Genomic DNA, 23939 nt, shown 5'->3' with positions numbered 1-23939 from the left:
CATAATTGGTCTTCTAAGTGTTTTCCCTAAGCAATCTAGTTTACACTGGGGTACTATAATTGGTTTGTTCATCAGACTGTTTTTCTTAGATGGGAAGAGAGGATGTTTCGGTCCAGTTGTCATTGAGTTATCACAATTTTTAAATTAATGATTTGGAGATTTAAAGAGCTGTCATTCCAATTCTACATGCTGGAGAACGCCCATCAATGCAAACACTTAAACAGCATTTTTTTCCCTCCTAAATATTGGCAGCAATAAACTATGGGGCCAAGATAGTTTAAAAAGAAAAATAATAGCTATCAGTTCTATTGATATTAAATTAATAGATTTGGAAAATTTTAGAGCTGGGGCAAGAAGAGAAATGTGTCTGTATTTACACACAGGGAAACAGATTGATAGGTAGAAAGATAATAAGACACACAGAGAGACAATTTTGTATAAATGTATTCAGAGAGATTGTATACCTGTATATAGAACATTAAAATAAGCAGGGAGAGGGACAGAGAGAGAGAGATGGGAAAAGTGAGGCAGACAGAAGCAAAGAGAACGGCTGAGCAGAGATGGAGGCAGACACCCTGAAACATGTCCCTGTGCTGCTGCGATAGAATGCTCAGGGCTCACGGACGAATAAAGAACAGAAAAGAACCTGTAAGGAGCTCCTGGCTTCGGTTCAGCTCAGCTGCTGTGACCACTTGGGGAATGAACCAGCAGATGCAAGATCTTTCTCCTCTCTCTTTCTCTATGTAGATCTGCCTTTTAATAAAAAATGAAATAAATCTTTATAAAGCAAAACAAGAGCAGATCGGAGCACCAAGAAAAACCAAGACACAGAGGAAGAGCCACCTGGCCAACTGTATATTTGTTGTGGGTCTGCTCTGTGCAGAATTGTCCAGCACAGCTGTGGATGTGGGAGGTCTTGGGGAGGCCATGTCACAGTCTAGGGGACAGGCCTTGGGCCCCCAGGAGACACCTGGTCAGAGCTGGTCAGATGACACCAAGAGTGGGTCACTACACGGTGCTCATTAATACCTGGGCACATTGCTTGCTTGTTCATTTTAAATGTCTTTTTTTTTTGGTCTCAAAATACATTTATGTTTTTATTTATTGGCTGCAGCAAGGTATTGAAAGAAATATCTGTTGGAGAACTAAATCCAAATGAGACTGTGCAGGCCAATCTGGAAGCCCAGCTTCTCTCCAAGCTGGACCACCCAGCCATTGTCAAGTTCTACGCCAGCTTCGTGGAGCAAGGGAACTTCTGTATCGTCACGGAGTACTGTGAGGTGAGAGCCCTGTGCCTTTGAAATCTTCATGAACGTCTGTTCCGTGGTAGAAAGCCTTGTGCGAAAAGCTGTCCTGAAGTTGACTTCTTAAGCAGAAAACTGAACTAGAGCGATCCGCGGTCACAGCAAGGGAATTGGCAAAACGCATTTCGAATGGGCTGTTTTGTTCCCATTTGACAAACTCAGTCAAAATGAATGTATCTTGAGAATTGCACCAGAAGAATGTGTCAACTTTTCTTTTTGTTTGTTTCCTGCATGGGCTGGGTGCTATGTGAAAACCTCCTGCGATGATCTAGTGCTTAAAGGGACATTTCAATGCCCTAACAAGCCTAAACACACAGAGGTCCATCTGTTAGGTTTTGGATTCTTGTTCTGTGGTTTATTTTCCAGTGGGGAAATTTGAGAATGGAAACGTGGCCCATTTTGTCTACAAAAAAAAAAAAATCCCTCATATTTATTGAAGTAAGAGCTGTGCATTTTATTGAGTCCCATGGGAGCCCGAAGCAGCCGTCTTGTGTACCGGTGTGTTCACTCTCAAGTAGTTAGGTAAAGGGACCTCAAAGATGATGTTATTTCCAAAAAAAAAAATTGAACCAGAAAGTTGCAGACAGGTGATCTCTTTGTCGTGAATTCTTGAGCTGTGGTTATTTTTTGTGGCTCGGTACACTGTCTTACTTACCCACAGGCAAAGCCGCATTGTGAGCAGGGATACAGCGAGGGTGTGTGAGCCCGTGGCCTTTAACCCGCGATCTGAGACACTTTGGAACGTTCAGAAACACAGATTCTGGGCGTGAGGAGCCCCGTCCGTGCGTTCAGGACCTCTGCAGTGACCCTGAGGCAAGCTGAGCGGGGAGAGCTGTTGATCTAGTTCATAATTCAGATTCAGCCCATGGTTTTGGCCCCAGCTATGTCCTTAGATAGGATTTTCTTCAAGATTTTTTTTTTTTTAAGTTGTGCAAGATCCAATCTGGGATCATCTACTTGCATTGCCTTTTAAATCACCAATAGTTGGTATCCAAGGGCTGTGCTCTGTGGGGGGCAGGATTCTCTTGGGGGGGAGCCTTGGGATGTTGCCATGGTGACAGCTGCTGGTACCCCGAAGAGCAGCTGTGGGGCTCCTGGAGCTTGTCCTTCCCCAACTCCGCAGAGAAACCGTGTGCAGCTGGCATCCTGTTACCAGGCATTTCTCATCCACAGACCACATTTAACTGCTAACTTGTGCAGGCCTTATGGATTCCTCTTTCTAAAAAAAAATCATTATTATTTTCCACGAGACGGTTTTGTAGATATAGGGATTCCCCCTTTCCCTCATCTTCCTCTCTCCCCAGTTTCCCCTCCCACCATTGCCTCTCATACTATCACAGCAGTAAAGTCCTTCAGCAACAGTCAGAAGCTGAACCTTCTGCTATCTAAGTGCATCATGGCCTTGTAGCTATAGGCAATGGTAGCAAATCTAGCATCATGTTGTCAATGTGTATTTCTTTGAGTTTTTGGCTTGTAGCCTGCTTTAGCACGGGCATTCCCAGAAAAAAGAGAAAACATACAAATTCTTAAACACAAAGGGATGTGATAGCCACTTTGAGTCAGATACTCTACAAGAATCTGTACTTGGAAAAAAAAATGTTTTCATATGTTTCTTGTGTATACAAAAGTGTCTAAACCAAGTGAGTTGAGTTTTGCAACTGCACCTAGTGGATGTCAGTGAATTATTGCAGAGGTCCAGGTGTGGGGATGTCTCTGCCTACATTGCCGGTACTGCTGCCGAGTGGCCAACGAGCCATCATGGTTTCCCTGGCACCTCTCTCGGGGCAGACAGGCTCCTTGCACGTTTCTGTGTCACTTGTCTTGGTCTGGAGTTTGCTCAGTTTGGGAACACTGCGCATGTTGTGATGGTGTCAAGCTGATGCAGTTCTGAGCTTAAAGAGGATCAACATTAAAGTCATTTGGCTTCTCATAAAAGGTTAAAAGGTAAGGCTTTTTTTTTTTTTTTTTTTTACTTAGAATTATTGTCATAACTGAAAAGCAAAACTAGTTTCACTTAAAAAGACAGGCACTAATGCGGGACTGTACAGCAATCAGTAAACTCCGTAGAATCTGTGACATGTAAGGTATGGCTTTATATCAATGTTCATATGCTCTGCTGTTTTATTCCTATTCATTTAATTTACCTCAGCGGAAAGAACACTGGTTTTAAGAGAATTTGAAAAAAAAATTTTGACTAAAGCCAAGCTAGTCAGGTGTGTTACTCCATGGGATTCTTTGGTAACTGTTTAGAAATTGTATATATGTGTGTGTGTGTGTGTGTGTGTGTGTGTGTGTGTGTGTGTGTGTATAATAAATAAACAGTATATAAATATATATGATTTATTTGTGTTTTTGAAAGATGAATTTACAGAGAGAATGAAAGACAGAAAGATCTTCCATCCACTGGTTCACTCCCCAAGTAGCCACAACAACAGGAGCTGGGCCTGTCTGAAACCAGGAGCCAGGAGCTTCTTCCAGGTCGCTCCCCTGGGTGCAGGGTCCCAAGGACTTGGGCCATCTTCTATTGCTTTCCCAGGTGCACTAACAGGGAATTGCATCAGAAGTGGAACAGCTAGTACTTGAACCAGCGCCCATATAGTTACCAGAGCTGCTATGCCACAGCACTGGCCCCAGAAACTGTGTTTTTTTTTAACTGCTTAGAACCCGAGTTTCATTTTGTATTTGACTTCACTTGCTTTTAAGAGTACAACATGAATCAACTTTTCACCCACGGGTTATGCACTTCATTACAGCGAACTTCCAAAATCCCAGGGAGCTGTGCTCAAGTTCCACAACGCAATGACAGAGGGTCTCATTGCATGCCCCTCCACCTGCATTTACTGTTCTTCTCCTAAGTAATGACGCACCGTTTCAAAGCATGTGACCAAAAAGTAACTGTTAGTCAACCCTGCCTTTTCCAAGTATCTCTTGCCTTTGGGATTTTTTACAGGGTTAGGCCGAAAGCATCCACTGCTGATGTGTTAGCTGTATGTGCCTCATGCACGCTTTTGTCTCATATCGCTTCTCAAAGTAGGATGGAGTGGCCCCTTCCAGCATCACTTAAGATAGTTGAAAAAATGCAGGTTCCTTGGTTTTGTCCAGATTTAATTCAGCAGAATGCACCTCTGTTGGTGATTCATGGGAATATGAATTTTAAACAAGCAACTGGTGCACGTGTAAGTTCAAGGACTCTTGGGAACTCATTACTTACAGGAGAGGCGGGAGGGCAGGCAGGAATGGCCCCTTCAGAGGTCAGTGGAGAGGCGGGAGGGCAGGCAGGAATGGCCCCTTCAGAGGTCAGTGGAGAGGCGGGAGGGTAGGAATGGCCCCTTCAGAGGTCAGCCCAGTGCCTTCATTAGGAGCAGCTTTGTATCTTGGAATAAGATGCGGCAGAATGGCTTCTCCAACTTGTCCAGCCTTTAAAGGCCTTTGGGAAGATGCTGTCTTTTGTAAGGATTGTAAGTGTTTCGATTTTGCTGTAGTCAGGCTTCTGAGGATGCTCTATATTTTATTGGTTATAAATAGTTCTATTGGTAACTTTAAAAATGGATTAATTTTTGCTAATAAAGTTATTTTTAAGATGTAGAGCTTTTTAATGACCATCCAAGATTCAGGCCAGACTGATGTATTAGTCTGCCTTTCTTCAGTGTCTTAGTATTTCAAAGTCAATCTGATGTTGGTTCCCAGGGAAGGAGGGATAGCAGAGACCCTATTAATCTGATCGAATCATTCTGTTTGGGCTACAGATCTTTAAAACCTTAGAAGTTAATATCAAGGCTTTTACTTTCAAGGGATGGCATTAGTGAAAGAATTTTCTGTCAGCAATAGAGACTTAGGGTAACATTAATATTGGTTCAAATCAAAGTCAATATGCTTTTCTTTAATGAAATGTGCTTTTTCTTTTGTTGTCTTAGCAATAGAAGTCATCATTAACTATCGCTCAAGGCAAAATTAAGAACACCAAATGCACTTTCAGAGTTTGTAATAAGAACCCCTTAAACCAAGGAGTGACATTTCATCCACGACATTTGAGTTTACTTGGAAGATAGCTTAGTGAAAGATAGCAGTAAATGCTTCATGCTTTTCACACTGCTGAGTTAAAATCAGACTGCTTAACCAAATTATATTTTCTTTCTTATGTCAAAACAAAATTTGTCATGTCTTAATCTCTCCCTTAATTAAGTCCTTTGGAAATAATCCTGAGAAGTTCTATTAGAGAACACAGCCAATTCAAGCCACATGGTTCTTCTTGGAGATGAACACACATCAGTCGTAGGGGGGTCACTTGAGGAACACGAGAGCCAGCTCTTGGATTAATTTAACCTTTGAAGTTTCATGTTCCTTTTAACAGACACATCCCGTGTTGTTGTCATCTTCTCTTCCTCCTCCTTTTTAACAGATTTATGTATTTGAAAGGTGCATTTACAGAAATGGGGGAAGGCCAGAGAGGGAACTTCCAAGGTCACTCCCCAAACGACTGAAATGGCTAGGGCTGGGCCAGGGCACCTAAGGGTGCCAGCTTGCTGGAAGCAGTTTTACGTGCTGTCCCACCTTGTAGGACCTCTCCCATCCACTGTTTAAGAATGGAAATACTTCTTCCTTCTTTTATCTTCCTGGAGGACCAAGGGGAGGCTGTGCGCCTCCTGACTTTTCACTTTCAGCTCTACTACCCTTTATTTTCCTTAGTAGTCTAAACATACTTCTGTTTAATTGTGGGAAACCATGCCCCTTCATAGCTGTGCAGGAAACAGAGCCATGACTTGTATTCACTATTTGAAAGCAGTGCTAGGAGCGGGTTGTCAGTCCAGCAACAGACGTCCCAGGAGCGTGTGCTTGCTATGGTGAGAGAACTCACAGGAGGCTCAGTGGGCTCCCTCACAAAGTGCCACAGCAGCTGTCGCACGACGGGTATGGCTCTTCAAAGACAACCGGAGAGGAGCAGCAGCACTGTAGTTTGAGAAATCACATTGCTGAAAGGAATGCTACTTTAACAGACACATTTCTCCATATTCCATTATTATCTCAATTGGGGCAGACAGTGGGAAATACAGGGGTCGTATTTCTGGGGACACTGGTGCTTGGGGAGGGCTGGCCTGCCTACAGTTTTAAAATATTAAGTTGATAGAAGAAGCCAGCAGGTAGCTTCCTTGATAGTTCTTTTTTGACTTCCTTCCTTCTTTCCTTCCTTCCTTCCTTCTTCCCTTCCGATCACTCCTCATCTGAAACCATCCAGGAAGAAGATGGAAACATGTTGGTTATTATCTTTCTGCTGTTGGAGCTGTTTTTCATATTGAGAGAATTAAACGAGATACTGACAGAAGGAATAGTCTTTTTCCCTCTGATTTTCTTTGTAGGAGAGAAGGCTTTACTAGAGTCCTCTTAGATGGGAAAAGCAAAACCAGACCAGGAAAAAATATATGTATTTACAGGTCACTTTTTGACAGGAGGGTTTGGGGGTCAACATCACAGACCTTTATAACGATCGACTTCACAAATATTTTGAGCAACTTACAGAAACATGAAGACAGGACAGCTTGTGTAATCTGACAGAACCTCGATAAACTCTAATTAAAAAGAGAAGAGATACAGAGGCTGACTTGGAGCATGAGAATGGTGGCCTTTCGGCAAGCAGCCATGTGCTTCAGTTCACTGTGGTTTTGAATTCCAGCCAGCTTTGATCTCCTTTAGCCCAGCAAATCCAACCAGAAGCTGAGATTAAGCAGCATGCAAGTGAATGTTTAATGCATCTTTGACTCTGTGTGCCAGAGCAAATGTGAAGCAAATATTTGCACGTTACACTAAAAGGAAATAAAATTGCATTACAAATAAGTTAGTTGCTGTTATGTTTGATTAGCAGTCATTTCTTCTAGAGCATCTCATTGCCTACAGATGCTTTTGCTTTGCTCTGTCATGAAGAATCTCTGCGTAGTTTCTTGTTTTTCTCACAGTTTCCCTGTGGGCATGGCATTTCCTCTTCTCCAAACCCAGTTGGCATCCAACCCATTTTTGTCCATAGGGAACATTTTTCAGATTGCTGTTCGTAACAATTTTCCTTGTTCTAAAGTAAAAGGGTCTGAATGAAGAAGTATTCAAAGAGAATTTAACATTTAGTATTTTCATTTCAATGGGAATTGAAAGACACTAGAGCAGGCATAGTCAGAAAGGGTCTTATATCTTATATAAGGGTCTTGTGCTGGACAATCTTAGATGTTTCTCCTTTGTCATCGTGGTTAATGTTTGGTCTTGTTAATGTATTTTACCACTATTAGTAAGTGACAGGACAGAGACTGATGAAATGTTTAAATCATTAAATAAAGAAGAAGACAATTCTGATATGTCAAGGCACGTGGCAGCCTGCGTGTGCGAAACTAAAAGGAGTCTAAACACCAGTCAGTACCCAACGCACTGATTCTCACAGAATGTCATCACTTAGTATTCAATTAACATCACTGATGGGAATCTTATTGTTTACATGTCTAACTTACATACACGGTAAGGTTCTATAACTGGATAAGCTCTCAGTGTAAGGGGGATTGGATCTGCTGTTTTGGCATGTCAGTGGAGCCGCTGTTGACAACGCCGGCGTTCCGTACCAGAGTGCAGGTTTGGGTCCCAGCTGCCCTGCTTCTGATCCAGGTCCTTGTTAATGTTCCCAGGAAAGCAGTGGATGATGGCTCAAGCGCTTGCACCCCTGCCACCCACAGAAGAGACCCAGGCGCAGTTCCTGGCTCCTGGCTTGGGCTTGGCCACTCCCTGGCTTTTGGGGATTGTTGCGGGGTGAACCAGCAAGTAGAGATTTCTTTCTATTTTTTTTTTTTTTGGTCCCTTCCTCTCTGTCATTCAGCCTCTCAAATAAACTAACTGATAATAAATGTAGAGAAAATTAGCACTTGTATTGTATGGTTGCCTATTTAAGTAGCATAATGAAAATAATTTGGCAGTGTATGGTAGTTTTGTCCTGTATAAGAGTTTCGTTCTTGAACGATGTCAAAGTTAAACATAGCTGGACCTTGCTGAAAGCAGTGAAAATAGATCTTTTTCTTTCACACTGCCGGTAGGGGAGAGAGGTTAAGTCCCCCTCTGATTTGTGCAGAGTGACTATGCATTTTGGAAGATTAAAGAAATAGGCAAGAAGAACAGCAGGGACCTGAGCAGAGCCTGGGAAGTGAAGAATTATGAAGACTGGGAAGTAGCAGTGGGTGAATGTGAAATTCACCTGGTTTGGCTAACTGGTTCTTATCCAAGTAAGAGTCCCTCCCTTCCAAAGTGACTAGGCTGACGCGGCCCTGTCTTGAGGTGTGGGCTGGAACAAGCAGCCAATTCTTAGGGCTCCCTTGAGTTTCCTCAGGCAGGTTCTTCAAATACCGCCATCCTAGCTATATGGCCTTGAGCTCTTCGGAGCTCTGCTAGTGTTCTTTGTTCAAGTCTTCGCAGATCACGATTGATGCCCAGGTACCTAGAGAGCTTAGAGGAACCCAAGTGGAGTCTGCCCTTTCTTATGATTAACAGGGTGGATTAACTATGGTTAGCAGAGCTTGAGTCTAAAAATTACTGAACCACCTACAAAAGGCTGTGCTGTTTTATTACAGGGCCGAGATCTGGAGTGTAAAATTCAAGAATACAAAGAAGCTGGGATAATCTTTCCTGAAAATCAAATAATAGAATGGTTTACCCAGCTGTTGCTAGGAGTTGACTACATGCACGAGAGGTATGTTTATCCTTCTGGCTCGGGATGTATTTATAATGGTCATGTCTGAACTTGAAAACTGACAGTTTTGGTTTTTTTTTGGTAGAGTTGAAAGGAAGTAAGGCCACAAAAATTAATGATTGTGTTAAAACATCTAGAATGTTTTTTTTCCTTAAGGAAACAGTTGAATGACTTCATCCAGAGACTATACTAGCTTGTTTTTCTTTTTGTTCTACTAATCAAGTTTATCTTTTTTTTAAAAAAAGATTTTATTATTATTGGAAAACCGGATATACAGAGAGGAGGAGAGACAGAGAGGAAGATCTTCCACCCGATGTTTCACTCCCCAAGTGAGCCGCAACGGGCCGGTACGCGCCGATCCGAAGCCGGGAACCAGGAACCTCTTCCAGGTCTCCCACGTGGGTGCAGGGTCCCAATGCATTGGGCCGTCATCGACTGCTTTCCCAGGCCACAAGCAGGGAGCTGGATGGGAAGTGGAGCTGCCGGGATCAGAACCGGCGCCCATATGGGATCCCGGGGCGTCCAAGGCGAGGACTCTAGCCGCCAGGCCACGCCGCCGGGCCACGCCCCCAGGCCATGCCCCCGGGCCACGCCGCCGGGTCCCAATCAAGTTTATCTTTGAAGACAGAGACTTGTACACAACACCCCTTCTCATCTTCTGAGAATTGTAAGTGATGTTCATATACCTCTTAAGAACTGATGGCATTTGCAGTGGGCTGAAGTTGTAAATACCTTAATATGTCAGAAGTGAACTGTGTGGTCACCTTGGAATGTATCAGTACACATTTGACTGGATTTACATATCAAGTCGAAGCAGAAGATATTCTTTGTCCACAGAGAGCTAAGTATTCAAAGTGAAATGCCTGTAAAAGGCCAAAGTATGTTTTAAGAGTTTTAATTGTCTTAACAAAGATTTAGTTTGAATGTCAAAGTTACACACAGAGAGAGAGAGAGAGAGACAGACAGACAGATCGTCCATCTGTTGGTTCACTTCCCAGCTGGCTGCAGTGGCCAGTACTGGGGAGCCAGGAGCTTCAACCGGGCTTCCCCCAGGGGTGGCAGGGTTCCCAAACACTTGGTTTGTCTTTCTGTTGCTTTTCCCAGGCTATTAGCAGGGAGCTGGATTGGAATTGTGGAATTGGAACAGTTGTGACATGAACTGGCGCCCACAACGAGATGCTGGTGTTACAGGCAGGGGCTTACCTACCACACCACAGTGCTGACCCGTGTCTTTGATCTTCCTAGTCTGCTCTGACAGTATAGTCTAAAACTTCAGTGTTGTGCTTAGGTCAAAATGAAGCCTTCTGGACACTGAGCAGCTCATAGATTCTCAAGCTGATAGGAACACACATGAAAAGATGAGGACACCCCGACCAAATGAATCTTCTGGGGCATCTTGGCAGTGGCCATCCCACCTGGCAACTCTCTTCTCCCACCAAAGTGCTCATTCACAGGGCACTCAAGGCCTGGTTATGCGCAGGTGTCACACTGCCTGTGCGTCCTCTGAGCCCTCTGGAGTTCAGCATGTGTCCTCCCACACACATGCTCAGTGAAGCCACGGGCTGATAACTCACCAGAGTTCCTAACCATCTTTGGGATGATGTCAGGATGAGATAAATACAAAAGAAGATTGAATGCTCTTCTAATAAGTTATCCAAAGCTACTGACTAGGATTTCAGTTGGTTATTTCTTTGGTTTTCTTTCACAGTTTTCTGGCACGTTCTTGGCTTACTCATAAAGAAAACAATGGAAAAACAACATGGAGATGCCAACTATGGTTTTCTGTGTGAAAAACAGAAAATCAAATGCTGGTATCTTTAAAAACCTAAATATTTTTGAGACTATCTATTGATCATTAAATGAGTTTAATTTCAAAGGGAAGGTTCAATTTTTATTCTTTTTAAAACAGATTTATTGATTTTGATTGCTAAGGCAGACCTATAGGGAGAATGAGAGACACAGAGGAAGGTCTTCCATCTGTTGGTTCACTCCCCAAGTGACTGCAATGGCCAGAGCTGAGCTGATCTGGAGCCAGGAGCCAAGAGCTTCTTCGGTCTCCCCCGTGGGTGCAGGGTCCCAAGGCTTTGGGCCATCCTCCACTGCTTTCCCAGGCCACAGGCAGGGAGCAGGATGGAAAGTGGAGTGGCTGAGACAAACCTGGTACCCATATGGGATCCCAGCATTTGGAGGAGGAGGAATAGACAGTTGAACCATTGCACTGGCCCCACTGATTTTTTTTCCCTCTCTTTTACCATTCAAAGAAGTCAGTTAGTAGGAACAGACATGTGGATATTTGAGGATCTCTGGATCTCCATTGTTTGTGATTCAGAACACAAATTTTAGTGAACTGAATTCATTACATTATTCCAAACAATCATTGTAAAGTCTGTGTGTTGACAGCAACGTCGAGTGTGCTGTCCAGGGTGGGCAGTGAGCTTCCTGTGACCTCTGGAGTCATGAGCGTCCCACCCTTGTCTGCCTCCAGGGCTTCTGGGTTGTCCACATTCACAGACATCTAGTTCTACAAGGAAGAGGGGATGAGAGCAGTAGTCTGGTCCCCTAAATCCAGGCAGGTTTTTTTAGGTCTGATTTTGTGATGGTGTTGATTTATTTAAAAAAGAATACAGGGAGGACTTCCAATGAAACAGTTGGATTTATCTTGACAGTAGGATGCTGGATTTTCTACACTGTCTATACCTACAATATCATGATACACTTAAATAGAACAGTGTTAGACTTGTGACTATTGTAAAAGGTCTATGTATGTTGCAATCACATTGGGAAAAAAGTGTTGGGTGGTGCGGAGTGGGAAGCGAGGAGGGAAGATGGAAGGGGAAATCCCACTACCTACAAAACTGTGTCATGGAAAATAATAATAATAAATAAGCAAAAAAGGAGAGAAGAATATATTACAAAGTACAATAATTAGACCAACTTGGCATTGACACATAAACAGAAGAGAACAGAATAAGACGTGAAATAAAATCACACATCTACAGCCAGCTTATGTTCTGACCAAAGCCTGCACCAGGAAAAGGTGCTTTTTTTCTCTTCCTAAGAAGTGATTCAGGGAAGAGCCACATCCAAGAGAACCAGAGTAGACTCTTCCTCTAGCCCTTCACAAAAAACACCTCAAATGGAACCAAATGCAAGTTCTAAAACTTTGAAAACTTTAGAAGAAAACGCAGGAGAGACACTGGAGGACATTGGAATGAGCAGGGATTTGGAGGGAAGGTGTGAAGTCAGACGCCAACCACACAGGCAACGAGAGAAAAAAAAGAATTTCATCAGATTAAAGAGCTTCTGCAAAGCAAAGGAAACAATCCAACACGCAGAACGTGAGAAAGGGCTAGTAACTATAACATCTAAGGAACACAAATAAATCAGCAGCAAGGAAAAACCCCAAATGACCCAAACAAAAACGGGCAAGTCCGAACAGACATTTCTCCAGAAATACGTAATACAGATGGCCAACAGGCACATGGAGAAAAGATGCCCGGCATCTCTAGCTGTTGGAGAAGTGCAAATAAAAACCCCAGTGAGATGCTCCTTCACCTCGGGGAGAATGCTGCTTTTAAATTGAAAACAAGTGCTGGCAAGGAGGTAGAGAAAGGAAATCCTTACGCATTGTTGCTGGGAATATAAGCGAGTCTAGCAATTATGAAGAGCAGTATGGAAGTTCCTTACAAAAAGTAAAAATCACCCTAGGGCCCAGCAACCCCTCTACTGGCTATTTATCCCAGCGATACATACAGCACTGTTCACAGTAGACAAGAAATGTAAACAACCCAAGTGCTTATCGACTGACAGATAAAATGTGTTACACATGCACATTGGAATATTACTCAGCTTAAACAGGGAATGAGCTTTTATCACTTGTATCAGCCTGGGGGAAGTGAAATAAACCAAGCACATAAAGTACCCCATGATCTCAAATATAGAATCTAACAATGTTGATTTTGTAGATAATTGGTGAATGCCAAATGCTGGGAAGAGGTAAGTGGGAAGACAGATGTGGAAATCTGATTGTGGGTTGCTCGGTTGGGGTAAGACATTCTCGAATTCTATTGCACAGGGCTGGTTATCAGTAATGATAATGTATATTTCTCTTAAAAAGACTGTAGCAAGAATGTTAAATATTTGAGGAGATATGTTTCCACTAATTGGACATCACAAAATGTATCCATGTATTCAAATGTCACAGGACATCATTTAGATGTGCACAACATTTATGTGCCAAAAAATAAAAAGAATATTAAGAAAATTAACAACTAATTTGATATTTGGTCCATTCTGTAGAGCTTACTGTTTGTTTATGATGGTGCCAGCCAGTAATTTCTCATAACTGTTTTCTAACACGTTGTGTACCCTCTTGTTTTGAAGAAAATGCATTTTTAAAAAGTTATCATTGTAGTTGAAAGACAGAAAGAGAGAAATATCCACTGGTTCACTCCCCATAGGCCCGCAAAAGGAGGGGGGAAGCTGAGTCCGGGAGCAGGACCTCAGTCAGGGTCTCCCACCTGAATGAACGCCAGTGTCTGCATTAACTGTGTGACTTAACTGTCCCTGTCTCTCTGGTCATGAAACTTCCTTCTTCTTTTTTTTTTCCTTGCTGGATCTCCTTTATGAGCCCTATTTTGATCTGCAACTTAATGTTTAAGTTACCTGAGCCTGTCCATTCCTCATTAAAAATCTGTTCTACTTGGGACTGGCGTGGTAGCTCCACAAGTTAGTTCTCCACCAGGCAGTAAGCACAGAGCTGGATCTGAAGTGGAGCAGCCAGGACTCACACCAGAGCCCATACGGGATGCCAGTGTGGTGGGCGGAGGCTTAATCTATTATCTGCTTTCCTTCCTAATTGCTTTCGATTACTTCCAAGGCTATATTGAATGAGTGTATTATTCCAGACCTGATAGGAAATGCTTTCAGCTTCATTCAATTCAGCTTTGTTTTGGCTGTTGCCTTCTCATATACAACATTTATAATTTAGAGGTGTATTCCTCCTTTAACTCATTTGTTGAAGGTTCTTTTTATTATGAAAGTATATTGAATATTACCAAATTTTTTCTCCATATCTATTGAGAACATCCTGGTTTTTTTTCACTCTTCATTCTGCTAACGTGATTCAGTATGTCTCTCTTTTCCTTTGTAGGAGGATACTTCATCGAGACTTGAAGTCAAAGAACATATTTTTGAAAAATAATCGGCTTAAAATTGGTAAGAATTTAGGGTCCAATACAGTAGCCTAGCAGCTAAAGTCCTCACCATGCACTCGCCAGGATCCCATATGGATGCCGGTTCTAATCCTGGCAGCCCCGCTTCCCATCCAGCTTCCTGCTTGTGGCCTGGGAAAGCAGTCGAGGACGGCCCAAAGCCTTGGGACCCTGCACCTATGTGGGAAACCTGGAAGAGGCTTTGGGCTCCTGGCTTCGGATTGGCTCAGCTCTGGCTAACTTTTATTTTATTGAAAGTATATACGAGTTTCAATAAAAAAGAAATATATCTTTAAAAAACATTGGTAAGAATTTGAAAAATATATATTCCAAAAGCATTGAAGAGTCTAGATGTTTTCATTTCAAATTCTTGTACATGTACCTCAAAATGTTAATCATTCATTTATTTAAGCCTCTCAAATCTCAACCTATCTGATGGGATCAGTAAAAACCACCAATTTTCTGATATAAACTGAAGTCTAAATTACTTAGGACATATGTGGTAGAGTTAATGAATGTATTGTGGTTTCTGGCTTCATGCAACAAACTGACCAAATGGTTCAACAGGGTTTTTTTTTTTTGATTTATTTTATTTTTATTAGAAAGGCAGATATACAGAGAGGAGGAAATACAAAGATGTTCCATCTGTGGATTCACTGCCCCAGTGACCGCAGTGGCCAGAACTGGACCAATCCGAAGCCAGGAGCCAGGAACCTCTTCCAGGTCTCCCACGTAGGTGCAGGGTACCAATGCTTTGGGTCATCCTTGACTGCTTTCCCAGGCCACAAGCAGGGAGCTGGATGGGAAGCAGGACCACAGGGATTAGAACTGGCACCCATATGGGATCCTGGCGCATGCAAAGCGATGACTTTAGCCGCTAGGCTACCGCACCAGGACCAAGCCTATGATTTTAAAGCGATTCACTGGCATTGCGTAATTTAAGGTATCGCATTTCTTGCTTTCTAAAATGATGTGAAATGCTGCGTAACAAAGTGATCCGATTAGACAGTCATTACTTTGTTGATTTCCAGGGTTGATTTTCACTGCTTTTTAGTATCCATATGTTTAATTGTTATTTGAAGGGGATTTCGGAGTCTCTCGGCTTCTAATGGGATCCTGTGACCTGGCCACAACTCTCACTGGAACTCCACATTACATGAGCCCCGAAGTTCTGAAGCACCAAGGCTATGACACCAAGTCAGACATCTGGTGAGTGGGCGGGGCATAGCAGGTGGCTCCACCTGGTGAGTGGGCGGGGCATAGCAGGTGGCTCCACCTGCCACCCGACAGCTTGTGCGGTCTGCTCTTTGAGTGTGACTTCATGCTTGCGCTCAGTTTATCCCCTGGACATGCTGTGGCTGGAGTTAAAAAAAAAAGGGGGACTTTCGGATTTGGAGCTTGATACAGTCTGTTAAATTGATTTCAGAAATTCTCTTTCTTCATAAATTAATTGGTTGGTTTGGATTTGTAATTCCTGAGCCACAGTTGAGGGGAGGGAGGAGTCTTTAACATACCAGCACCATTACATTTTGATACATTTCAACTATCCTATTAAAAATAAGCTTTTGTATTGCTAAATACTGTGCTTGATTGTATGTTAAGAGTAATTTTCATCTCTGTGGAGAACTTTCAGTTTTCCTACAATTTTCTCATTACTTTTAAGAATTTTGCTGAAGATATTCACTTGAAGGATCAGTTCTGTGAAGGCTTTTCTGGGTTCTCAGTGGCAGCCATGTGGGAGAGCTCCTGGGCTCCCTGTGTCCGCAGGAGTGTTCCTGTCCTGGAAGCGCTATGAGTCTTACCGCAGAGAACATGTCAGAAATTGTGTTCCTTATGTCCTAGTGTAAGCAACAGATCCTGTTGGGGAATATTCATTTCCTTTGAAGAGGAAGCTAACATCATTTTTCAGCTCTTCAAAGCTGGAAAGGACAATCTAGCTGAGAACTTATTAATTAAGTAATTATTTTATGCAAATTAGCACAAGCATCCCGCGCTTTCGGAGAGGAGGAACGTGAAAGCTGAGCCCGCTCCGTCCTTCCAGAGAGCACAGGGTAGGACACGGCCTGTCTCCGGGCTGAGGACGAGGGAAGCACGGCAGGGCTCCCAACGGGTCATTAGTTCTGCTCATGTCTGGTGTCTCAGCTGGGACTCACCTGGGCCCAGCTGTGGCAGTTCCTCAGCAACCCTTCCACGGCTCCTGTCTGAAGTTCCTCCTCTGGCTTTTCATTGCTAGCTTCCCTCAGTCCTGGAAGTCATTTCCTATATCTTCCACGTGTATTCTTACTCATCTTTCCCTGCTGGTGGCATCTCCCCACCTCCCACCAGCCCAAAGCAACCCCGGACTACAGAGGACTGTTCACAGCAATGAATTCCTGCGCAAGTTCACTGCAGTGAACACCTGTTATTTGCCCAAGACCGCAATAGCCTTTAGGATATAAAAGGAAAAAAGCGGTGGGCTTCCTGCCCCTCAGGAGAAGGCTTGCTCCTTTTGAATCCCTTTTCTGCAGCTTTAGGACACTTGCCAAAGTGTCAGAGGATGACCTGGCTACTCGGGGCCATGCCACCCCCAGGGAGATCCAGCTGAGGGCTTGGACCTAACCTAACCAGGGTGTCGTGGCCATTTGGAGATTTGGTGAGTGAACTAGGGAGTGGAAGAGTTCTCTCTCTCTCTCTCTCTCCCTCTCTCTCTCTCTCTCTCTCTTTAATTCTGCCTTTCAAATTGAATAAGTAAAAACTTCAAAAAAAGAGTAAGTTAACTAAGAAATCCATCATGTAAGTCTTCGGAAGGACATGTAGCTTGCCCAATCAGAGGCTTGTCTGCTAGGAAACAGAGGCACGGGAAGCCACAAAGAGAAGAAATAGAGTCTTTATCTTGGCTGTCTCAGTGTTATCTTTAAAAAAATCCTCCCTAGTGTTTAATAATCAGTTAAAGGAATGTCAGACAGTATCAACCTAATAATTTAGGATTCAGGAATATCTGCTTCTGAAGAAATTTAAAACACCACACTCTACTCAAATATAAAAGTACAGGAGGATTTTAAACTTTTTTTAAAAGCATTAAGAATATTAACTATTTAGGAAATACAAGCTTAGAAAGTAACATCATCCTTACTTCAAATAATCAGCCCCTTATGAATTTAGTAATTACCTTGGTTGCCTCTGAATAAAAACATGCTTGTCTGGTAATGAAATTTCTATTGCCCAAGCTGAAGTGGAAGGGATAATAGAGCTGTTAATTATAGTGGCAGATTCATACACCTGATGGGTCGTCTTGGAGAGACACACTGCTGAGTGAGCCTCAGCAGGGCGCTGGGACTCTGGGTCTCAGCCTGGAGCATTTGTTTATTGTGGAGAATTTTCTTAAGATTGGAAGCACTTATGAATAATTGATGAGTATCTTGCTTTAGCACCAACAGTTGTACGTTTTATATATAGAGTGCTTAAAAATGGACTTATCTAATATCCATTATATTTTCATCTATTCATGTTTGCCCCTATGTAATCTTACTCTTCTTCTACAATCTAGTAAAGTTGCTGGATTCAATTATTCATAACATTTAAGCACATAAAGTATCTGTCTTTAAAGTGGGTGAAGTACCAGAAGTTTATACACACTGGTTTGGGATGTGAGGCCTGTTTGGCTCACAGAGGACAAGGCCCTGGAGCACGGCTGGTTTGTATAAGCAATTGGAGACATCAGGATTCACGTTGACAGGGTAGGGGGTCCTGGACATTTAAGGTGCAGAACATTTTTTTTGGGGGGGGGGGATGTGCAGGAAAATCCTCAACACCATGGTGAGGAGTAACTAATCTTTGTGTCCCACCCAGCGAGGTATGAGCCAATCCACGCCAGCTCTTTCCTGTCAGATTTCAAGCTCTACTTTCTGTTGTTTGTCTATTTATTTTAGGTTTTTTTTAGTTTGTATGATTGTTTGCTGTGTGGGGTTTTCGAAGCGATCCCGATGGTCATTGCGAGGGAGGGCGGGGGTCCAGAGGTGGAGCCAGGCTCGGACCAGAGAAAACTCTCCTCCCTGGTCCCGAAGGACGTTTATTGTTCTTCTGTTTCTGCGGACCGCTCAGGGCTTCTGGTTGTCTTTCCAATGACGTTGGTTTCTGCACGGTACATGCAACGTGAGGATTTAGCCACTGAGCCGTCATGCTGTACCCATGGCAAAGCTGTATAGTGTGACTGTTCAGTCTACACAGTAAAGTGTGAATGAGCTTGTTCCTGGATCGTAACAGTCTTGCCTTTGGAACCCAACCGCCATGCTGCGAGGAGTCCTCGCCTTCGGAGCTCACGGGGAGGTCAGTGTGAAGAGGAACAAGGCCTCCGTCCTCAGCCCAGCTGGGGACCTGCCCTTGATTAGGTGTATCAGGTGCATTCGCGGTTCAGCCGTGAAAGTGAGGCAGTTTGCAGCATCTCCAGCACGTGCTGTGTGGAGCACCCACCACTCCTGGATGCACCCACCACTCCTGGAGCACCCACCACTCCTGGATGCAATTCCTGTTCCTTTCTCCGTATGTCGTTGTGTTCAGCTGCCTAAACCATGCACACCCCTTTCCAGATGAATGCATGAGGATGCTTCTTGATCACACCAAATCAAACTGCGATCTAGAAAATCATTAAAATCTCCAAGCCAATCGCTGATGCGTCGCCGTCGGGAACTCTCCTGGCCACAGCGTATGAGCAGATTTCGAAGTATAAAGTTATTTACTTTAGACAAGGCAGTCTCAGATAGGTTTACAGTTTGCTATGAATCTGTGCTGCAGAAGTCTGTGGTAGCTCTGGGTGACTGTGACAGATGCCAAGTTTATGGAGTTCAGGTGTAATTTGCTTCATGCACACCTGGTCCCAGACTGTCTCCACTGTTTACACGGACTCCCTCGGGGAGTTTTCTGCTTACTTCTTCACAGTTGGCTGTATTTTGGGAAAAAAAAAAAAAAAAAACAAGAAAAAAAGGGAGGGAATGCAAATTATTACGCTTCTCAGGAAAACGGCACTTCTCACTTGAATTTTTTTTTAGTACTTCCATATTCCCTTCCACTTTTGCATTACCAGACTGAAGACTTGGATGTCAAATAAAAGAAGATTCTTCTAAAATGTTGGAAGTGAAAAGTTTGAGATGATATAATGATTCCCATATAGAATCATATAGAAATGTCTGGCTGGAAATTGGAAAAAAAATCACAGGTATATAAAATGTGGTTACCAGAATAAATGGATTTAAAAATTGGTAAAAGAGTGATAACACATCTCCCATCTTAAGTGTCACAGTGGTTTCTGTAATCAGCTTGTCTCACGAAAGAGCTGCAGACAGCCGTTCAAGGCAGGTGCACTGAGACCACAACAAATCATTTCCCATAAGTTGCCGGCTGGTAAACTACATCTTCTTCATGCTCTCAAACACAAGCAAATATCAGCAGATCAAAATGAAACAGGTCCGTGGAAAGCAGCATATTTTTAGTGTAGCACAGAGGATTTCAAAAAACAAAAAGAGATAGTCTTAGATCAAAATAGATTGAGTCAGTCTTTAACTGTTCCACAGTCTATTGATAATTGCACATATGTTAATAACTTAATAAACTCAACAAATGTGGTTCAGATGGGGTTATGTCTCTGTGACACCGGGTTTGACTTTATTCAATTTTCTGTTAGTAGATCATGAACTAGTCTTCGCTTCCTACCAAAGCAATGGGGAAACAAAAAAGGAGCTTGACTGCCTTTCTTTCTGCTTTCGGAGTAGGTCCATTGTACATCTCTTGTGCTGGCCATGGTTTCATGCGCTGTGGGGCGTAGTGGATTATGTTTGTGGAATCTGCCCCTGCCTGAAGGACTCCGTCAGCACCAGCCATGATTTCCAGCTGCAGTGTGCTCTTAGACAGATGCTCTAAGGTTGCAGAGGGAAGCAGCCCAGTATTCTGCCTGCACTCCTAGCTCTGTGACCTGCTCCATCTGGAAACTTCAGCAATTTACCTAATCTTCTGGTTTCCTCTGCTGATACATTAGAATGACAGAGTTCCTATCTTGTTATGGTTGTTGAGGATTAAAATACGTAAGCAATTAAAATATGTAAGCAATAAGTATGTAATGGCTATGTCTTGCATCTTGTCAAGATTTTTGCCTCTATTTTCTTCTATTGGATCGCCGGGCTTTTGTTGGTGATTTCTAAGAGACTGCATTGATTCATTAATTTTGCATATTCTGGACAACCGTCTTTGAACCTTAAATATTCTCTCCCATTCTCTCCGGTCGTGACCATTTTCACTCTCCAAATGATGTCTTTTCATGAATACATATGCATAATCTTAATTCACTATGGAAGTTTATAACTTTATTGTGTGTTTGGTTTCTTAGTTGTGACATAACAGGTGAAGCTGCTGCCTCTGAAGCTGGCATCCTAGACGGGAGCCGGTTCAAGCCCAGGCTGCTCCTTGACTTCCAATGTGCCTGGGAAAGCGGTGGAGGGCGGCCCAGTCTTTGTGGCCCTGCACCCATGTGGGAGACCTGGAAAAACTCCTTGCTCCTGCCAGTCCTGGCCGTTGCGGCCATTTAGGGAGTGAACCAGCAGATGCAAGATTTTTCTCTCTCTCCCCGTCTCTCTGGACTCTACACTTCAAACAAATAAAATAAATCTGGAAAAGAAAGACATCTTTGCCTACTCCAATATCTGGAAGATAGTTTTGTCTTCTTTTTAAAGCTCCATGATTTTATTTTTCAGAGATTAATCAATAATTGGAATTTTATGTATGTGTAACGTGAACTACGCATCCTGACACATTATTTTCATATTCAATTGTTGAAACATCTTCGCACTAATCAAGTGGCTACATTGGTGTGTATTTGTGTTTTGAGCCCCCTGTTTTGTTTTCTTGATCTATTTCTTTTTGTTTGTAGATCAGTCCCACACTATCATAAGTAATATAATTGAAGAGTAAATCTTGATTATTAATAAAGAGTAAATCTTGATTATTAATTTTTTATCCATTGGCTAGTCTTGTCCTTTTGAATTTCTGTATAAATGTATTTTAAAAATTAATTTAGATTGAGTTACAGAGAGAGAGAGAGAGAGAGAGAGAGAGAGAGAGATCTTCCATCTGCTGGTTTACACGTCAAATTCACAAGAGCAGGGGCTGGACCAGACCAAAGGCAGAAATCAGGATCTTCTTCCAGGTCTCCCATGTGTGTTTAAGTTCCAAGATTTTAGCGACTCTACAAAGTAAACAAATTGAATAAACAAATTTATCCTTAAATATTTGGAAGAATTGGCTAAGTGCTTGCTCTCATTAAGTAAAGCCATGTGGTCTGGGAGCTTTCTTGGTGGAAAGCCTTTTAACCTTTATTTTTGTAATAATTGCCTGCCTGTGTTGAACACTTAAGGGACGGCTCAGGTTTTCTGGTTTCTCTTCTGCCAGTTTGGTCCATAGTATTTTTTTTTAAAAGACTGTTCATTTCATTCAGATTATCAAATTTGTTGTGAGAAAATATTTTTGCAATATCACCTTAATATTTTCTGCGGAGTTTATAGTCTTCTGTCACTCCTGTTATTACTTCATGGTGGATTTTATTTCTTTTTTCTTGATCAGTTTTGCTGGTGGTCTGTTCAATTTATGTCGGCTCATTTTCTGTTTTAATTGTGTGTTTCTATTTCATCTTACATTTTCTTTGATGTTGTTTGCACTGCCTTTTTAGCTTCTCAAGCTGGCATAAATTTTAAGACCCCTTTCTTTGCTAATGTATGTAGTATTTTAAATCTTGCTATGAGCGCTTTAGTGGCATTCAATAAATGTCAAGCTTTTGCAACTTTATTAGCATTTGGTTAAAAATAGCTAAAAGGCCAGCACTTGGTGCACCAGGTAACATCACATCCATCCCATAAGGGTCCTGGCTGCTCCACTTCTGGTCTGGCCCCTCTGCTGAGGGGATAGCCAGAGAGAGGAAGACCCAGATGGAGCTCCTGGCGCCTGGCATGGGCGTGGCTCAGAGCAGACCACTGGCCATCGCCAACATCTGGAGCTGAGCCAGGTGGAGAATACCAGAGGTGGTATTCATGGCTTTCATGATTACTCCATTTATCCTCTTGTGTCTTTTTGCTTTACTTTTGTTATGAATGTTTAATTCTAAGTTTTGAGCTACATGAGATATTGCTAATATTATTTTATGGACATTTTGATGATATTAGCTCTGTCCATTCAAGAACATGGCATGCTGATATTATTTCTTAGAGTTAATATTATTATTTGCAAAATTACTTTTTGCTGCTTGTTTTTAAAAGATTTATTTTTATTTGAAAGTTAGGGTTATAGAGAGAAGGCAAGTGTTGATTCACTCCTCAGATGATTGGAATAACTGAGCTGAGCTGAAGCCAGGGGCTTCTTTGGCATCTCGTACATGAGGACAGAGTCCCAAGGACCTGGGGCCATCCTCCCGCAGGCCACACGCAAGGAGCTGGACCAGAAGTGGTGCAGCTGGGACTGAAACCAGCGTCCATATGAGATGCAGGCACTGCAGGCGGCGGCTTAGGCTACCACACCACGGAGCTGGGCGTCGCTGTGCTCTGTTTTCTTTCTGCCCTCCTTGTTTCTGCCCGAGATCACTTCTTCCATTAAGGGAACCCTGTTGTGCAGTTAAGCTATTTGTAACATTTTGTATCACTGTTTTGTCAGATGCGTCCCAGCCAAATTAAAAACAGACGCTTTCATGGCACAAGAGGTAGGAGAAGAAAAACAGTGCCTTTAGAGGATTTTTTTAAAATGCTTTTTTGCTGTCAGTAAATTCTGTCTTCTCAGGAGAGAGAAATATAGGTATGTGCTACTCTGCCAAGTAGCGTTTTATAGTCTTACAGACTATAAAATATATGGAGCGTCAAATAATTTCCATAATTTATAGTGTTTACATTGATCTTGGGTGTTGAGATCACATTGTTTCTCTAACAGCTACTGTGTTTCTGTAATAGAAAGAGTATAGGATTTTGAAAAATGCCTTGACTCTAAAGTTCGTTCCATCTTTACTTAGCTGTGTTTTTGACCATGTCATTTGGTGTCTTTGAGTCAGTTTCCTTAACTATAGAATAGGGGAACATGATGTTGGTTCTATTACGCTGGAAAGCAAGTGCGCACTTCAGTTAACTGGGAACCTTAGTGCTGTTCCTAGTCACTAGAACGGAGTCCCAGGGTACAGACTCACAATTCTTTTACAAATGCACGTTTTGGGCCCAGTGCAATGGCGCTGATAGACAAAGCTTCCTCCTTTGGTGCCAGGATCCCGTATGGTCTCTGGTTCATGTCCTGGCTGCTCCATTTCCAATCCAGCTCCCACTTACGGCCTGGGTAAGCAGAGGAGGATGGTTCAAGTCCTTGGCATCCTACATTCACATGGGAGATCCAGAAGAGACACGAGGCTCCTGGCTACGGATCGGCTCAGCCTCTTGGTCTGTTTATGATGAAGAGCTATTGAAAAGGTTTTTCTGCTAGTGTTTCAGTTGCTGATTTGTTTGCTTAATCCGACAGTGAATCCACTGTTGGGTTGATCTGGAATTTTAATATTCGGCTCCCTAGTCCTCAAGGGAGAACTATGCATTTCAGTTGGAGCTACAAGTAGCTGCTCTCCCAGCCTACTTACAAATGGAGCATATTCAGAAAACCAATGAAGAATGCCAGTTTTTCTTTTCAAAATGCTTAGAAACCCTTTAGAGGGAAGATTAGGCTGGCAGATTT

At 42.7% G+C, this 23939-nt stretch overlaps 1 protein-coding gene across 5 annotated transcripts in view; it reads left to right on the top strand.

Moving 5' to 3' along the window:
* The window catches only part of NEK11 (NIMA related kinase 11), a 112314-nt gene that overhangs the window by 21373 nt on the left and 67002 nt on the right, over positions 1 to 23939 (top strand). For 3 of the 5 annotated variants that reach the window (XM_058657106.1, XM_058657108.1, XM_058657107.1), the window contains exons 2-4: positions 1115 to 1280; positions 14165 to 14229; positions 15308 to 15434. In XM_058657106.1, coding sequence (XP_058513089.1) covers positions 1156 to 1280; positions 14165 to 14229; positions 15308 to 15434 — 317 coding nt within the window. In that variant the 5' untranslated portion in view covers positions 1115 to 1155. Of the gene's footprint in view, positions 1 to 1114; positions 1281 to 8893; positions 9013 to 14164; positions 14230 to 15307; positions 15435 to 23939 lie in introns of all 5 variants that reach the window. The other 2 variants (XM_058657105.1, XM_004588390.3) reach the window with 1 other exon arrangement.

The sequence above is a fragment of the Ochotona princeps genome, chromosome 30, assembly GCF_030435755.1.
Source record: "Ochotona princeps isolate mOchPri1 chromosome 30, mOchPri1.hap1, whole genome shotgun sequence".
NCBI classification, from domain to species: Eukaryota; Metazoa; Chordata; class Mammalia; order Lagomorpha; family Ochotonidae; genus Ochotona; species Ochotona princeps.
This window is presented reverse-complemented; position numbering and strand designations above follow the sequence as displayed.